This window comes from Oncorhynchus mykiss, chromosome Y, assembly GCF_013265735.2.
Source record: "Oncorhynchus mykiss isolate Arlee chromosome Y, USDA_OmykA_1.1, whole genome shotgun sequence".
Taxonomy (NCBI): Eukaryota; Metazoa; Chordata; class Actinopteri; order Salmoniformes; family Salmonidae; genus Oncorhynchus; species Oncorhynchus mykiss.
Window position 1 is genome coordinate 4,619,784 of NC_048593.1, and position 4,618 is coordinate 4,624,401.

The 4,618-nt window shown below is 43.8% G+C and overlaps 1 protein-coding gene across 1 annotated transcript; it reads right to left on the reverse strand.

The window, feature by feature from the left end:
• Positions 1-615: 615 nt before the first annotated feature.
• Positions 616-3,653, reverse strand: LOC110509302 (proteasome subunit beta type-7-like). Its single transcript, XM_021590233.2, has 3 exons — positions 3,588-3,653; positions 3,045-3,196; positions 616-2,096 (listed from the first exon to the last, which is right to left on the reverse strand). Exons 1-3 carry the CDS (start codon positions 3,651-3,653, stop codon positions 1,985-1,987), a joined length of 330 nt encoding a protein of 109 aa, XP_021445908.2. The 3' UTR covers positions 616-1,984.
• Positions 3,654-4,618: the final 965 nt, after the last annotated feature.

Here is a 4,618-nt window from a genome sequence, read left to right on the forward strand (position 1 = left end):
AAAATGGCTGCCTAGGCAACACCCCCTTCCCTTCAGCAGCAGCACATGAGGACTGGGGCAGAGGAGAAAATGGCTGCCTAGGCAACACTGCTGCTGCTGAAGGGAAGGGGGTGTTGCTGCTGCTGAAGGGAAGGGGGTGTTGCCTAGGCAGCCATTTTCTCCTCTGACCTCAGACCTCATGTGCTGCTGCTGAAGGGAGGGGGGCTCCCTTCAGCAGCAGCACATTAGGTCTGAGGTCAGAGGAGAAAATGGCTGCCTAGGCAACACCCCCTTCCCTTCAGCAGCAGCACATGAGGTCTGAGGTCAGAGGAGAAAATGGCTGCCTAGGCAACACCCCCTTCCCTTCAGCAGCAGCACATGAGGACTGGGGCAGAGGAGAAAATGGCTGCCTAGGCAACACCCCCCCTCCCTTCAGCAGCAGCACATGAGGTCTGGGGCAGAGGAGAAAATGGCTGCCTAGGCAACACCCCCCTCCCTTCAGCAGCAGCACATGAGGTCAGAGGAGAAAATGGCTGCCTAGGCAACATCCCCCCTCCCTTCAGCAGCAGCACGAGGTCAGAGGAGAAAATGCGCATCTTTTTATACATACAAACACAAACATCACACCTGCCCAAACCCACCTGCTCACACCCTCATAGCCAGCACCCGCATCACTCTCTGCCACATGCCCTCAAACTGCACCATTTTGGTTTGTCGCCCACGCACTCTTAACACTTAAAGCATTTTACCTTTCCATTGCACTAACGACGGAGGATTAGTTGATTTCCAGTTTAAGCATGCATTTTTTCAAGAGGATTGACATGAAAAATATCATCCAACCCATCGAGTATCTCAATGCACCCTCATATGCCATGTCCTGAAATATGCAGACGGATTAACAGTAAATTTACATTAGCTGACCAATAACATTCATCCAAAAGTATATGACCGTCACAGCCCTAATGCCATAATTGCGTTTATAGACAATGAAAATGCAGCTGACTGTCTACTTATGACTTCATTAATTGTATTGAATTGTATTATGTTTCTGCCTTGAGAGCATTATGCAATCAGGTACACATAAAGATGCTAGATAGAGAGGGCAAGTGGCTCACACTAGTTTAGAAGACTGCAAAAAACGCAGTACTAATGTTAGCAATTCTACCATAGAGACTTGTAAAATATTAGCACTTGCAACTACTGTATTGTTTATTGCGATGATTTTTCACTCAGAAGTATTGTGTAGGCAATAACTTTCATTTTGTAGTTGTACTTTCATTTGAGGATTTGACATTATTGTGATTTGTGGAATTTCGTTCCAAATGTTTCCCTTTTAGCATTTTGTAGTAGATAAGTGGAGTGGAAAATGTGTGGGGGCTTCTTACTCACATTAGACCCCATTTCAATTCCTTTCTTACCCGAAGTGTGTTTGTGTCATAAGGCAGTGAGTTGGATTTCACAACCTACAATGTAAGCTGTTAAAATAAGGAATTTTGGTGACTTGATTTACAAGGAATATGGAGGATTGTCCTATGTTGACTAGACAGCTGGCAAACAGACTGCAATCACAATCCTGGAACACCAGACATTTGTTGACCTGTGATCTTTAGATACTCACCCAAGAGATATCCACCGGACCCACTCAAACATTGTCTGCGCCAAAGTGTTTTATGCAGCAGGATCAAGTAACTCGCTAGCAGACTACTAAATATTAGGAACTCATATTTCCCGTTTAAAAAAAAAATACATTTCCTAAAACAGACATTGACTTGTTATTCATATTATCTAACTTTAGCTTAAATAATAATAATAAAAGTATTTGTCAAACTGCCAGCTAAGCAATTCAATTTGAGACGGCATGTTCAAACACTTAGGACACATTTAAGACTTAAGAACTCAGACGTTTTACTCTAAACCATGAAAAAAACATGCCATTTTCACTGAAGGAAGTAAGGGCGAAGTTGGGGAGGGACAATAGTAATTAGCAGAATGTTACAGTGATGCTTCAAGAGGTATCCATAGTCTGTATGGTCTCCTCCACCACCTCCAGATCCAATTTGGTCACAGCCTTCGTCAGGACTCCGGTTGTTCCTCGCTTGTACTTGTAATTACCGGTTCTGATTAGAAAAAGAAAGACATTTGTTTCTAAAAATGTTATTGATTGAACACAGCAGAGACAGGTCTGATGAGTTTCCGGGAGCTGGTTCTTGGATGCAAAATGAAATGTTACAAAGGATGTTAAACACAAAAATGGCTTCCACAAGTCGCATAACTCTGGAGAATCCATCTTTATTTTTCTCTACTGCGACACAGCCACGGGGATTTGTTGGGTTTACAAAAAAAAAAACAACCATGCAAATAAGTTGTTCTATGTGAAATTCAACACAAGCAGCTTTAGAGGGAAAGATAAGGCTACACACTTGCTGGGTTAAGTGTGTTAGTAGTCAAACGGAGTACTCAGAGGTGGGTGAGACAACGCTATGGTTAAAGTCTACTGCAGACCTGTGTCTTTTTTACTCACTGGTGGGGCAATGCTTCAAACTCATACACACGTCTTCAAACAAAAACAGGCCAAAGTGTTGAGTCATTCAACATGTCAAAAGGTCATGCATTCTTAACAGATTAAAGAACACAAAATTATTACAACTCATTCAGAAACTAGATTATTCAAAAGATGCACTGCTATGGGGAAAAAATATTCTCCGTCATGGGTAAATAAAAGGTTTGGAAGTGGCCGCACTCTCAAAACGTGCAGTGGTTTGGAAGTGGCCGCACTCTCAAAACGTGCAGTGGTTTGGAAGTGACCGCACTCTCAAAACATAGTGGTTTGTGCCACTTGCGATTGTGCTTTTATTAGAGGTAATTCTTCAGTACATAATTGTGTTCTACAGATTATTGACTCTGAAAAGTGTGGACCATCGCAGCCACATGTTGGGGACTACCAAGGGAACATCATGGAGACAAGCAATGGGACAGTCTGTGGGGGACTACTGATGTGGAACATTATGGGAACATGTTACGTTATGGGAAATGATGAGGCCATTTGGGTGGGTAGTTGGCTTTACCTGACCCCTTTCTTGTTGGCCATGTCGTGGGGCCTCAGGTAGTCCACCCTGCCCTTGGTGATGACACACAGGTCAATGTTGCTGCCCGAGCCCAGGTCGTTGAAGATGTCGGCCGCGATGGCATCCCGAACCAGCCACTTGGCATCTTCCTCCTAAGGAGAGAACATCAACACCATCATTACTGTAACCATGATCACCAATCTCATTGTGTATGGAGTGAATTAATCCAATGCGTATTCAATTACTGCTTCAGATTGAGAGGATAGAGGAGCCCTTAATATAAACCTTTGCACAAGTCTGTCACATCGTTGTGCGTGGATAAAATGGGCTAGAGCTGCTGCTTCTTATGGGAAGAAAACAACTCAATTTGAGCAGTAAGTAGCGAGTGTTGAGTCCCACCAATCTACAAATGCCATGGGAAAAGCAAGGGCTCCCTCTGGTAACAGCAGTAGAGCTTTCCTGAAGTAGAGATAAATGCTGATTTCCAACATTCCTCTCAAGGCCCTGTGATAAAAAGCATAACTTGACGGATGCATTTAACACAATGGCTAGCTGAGGAGCCGTGCTCCCAGGTGAGCTCTTCCACAGACTCTCCAAGGTGGATGCCATTGCCATCTCATAGCTCTTTAATGTGCTTCAAAAAGTAGGTAGGATTCATATAGCCCCAATAAATGCTGCATCACAATCAATTAAAATTATATATTTTCTGGTGCACCAAAATATTTTTTTTTATTATTATTATTTTTTTTACATTGGGAGCACCAGTGCTACTCCTGATTATTATTAGAATGTTTTTGTTGTTGCCCTGACTGTACATGTGCTAAGTTGTTTTAGATTTTTAAAAAGGTAGCAGAGAAAACAGTCTATAACTTGGGTGACTGGTCTCTGACAATTTTATGGGCTTTCCTCTGACACTGCCTATTATATAGGTCCTGGATGGCAGGAAGCTTGACCCCAGTGATGTACTGGGCCATACGCACTACCCTCTGTAGCACCTTACGGTCAGATCCTGAACAGTTGCCATACCACGCGGTGATGCAACTGGTCTGGATGCTCTCAATGGTGCTGCTGTAGAACCTTTGGAGGATCTGGGACCCATGACAAATCTTTTCAGTCTCCTGAGGGGGAATAGGTTTTGTTGTGCCCTCGTCACGACTGTCTTGGTATGTTTGGACCATAATAGTTTGTTGGTGATGTGGATACCAAGGAACTTGAAACTCTCGACCCGCTCCACTACAACCACGATGTTAAATGGGGGGCCTGTCCGGCCCGCCTTTTCATGAAGTCCATGATCAGCTCCTTTGTCTTGCTCACATTGGGGCGGCAGGTAGCCTAGTGGTTAGAGCGTTGGACTAGTAACCAAAAGGTTGCAAGATCAAATCCCTGAGCTGACAAGGTAAAAATCTGTCGTTCTGCCCCTGATCAGGCAGTTAACCCACTGTTCTTATGCCGTCAATTGAAAATAAGAATTTGTTCTTAACTGACTTGCATGGTAAAAAAGGTCAAATAAAAAACATGGAGGGAGAGGTTGTTGTCCTGGCACCATACTGCCAGTTCTCTGACCTCCTCCCTAT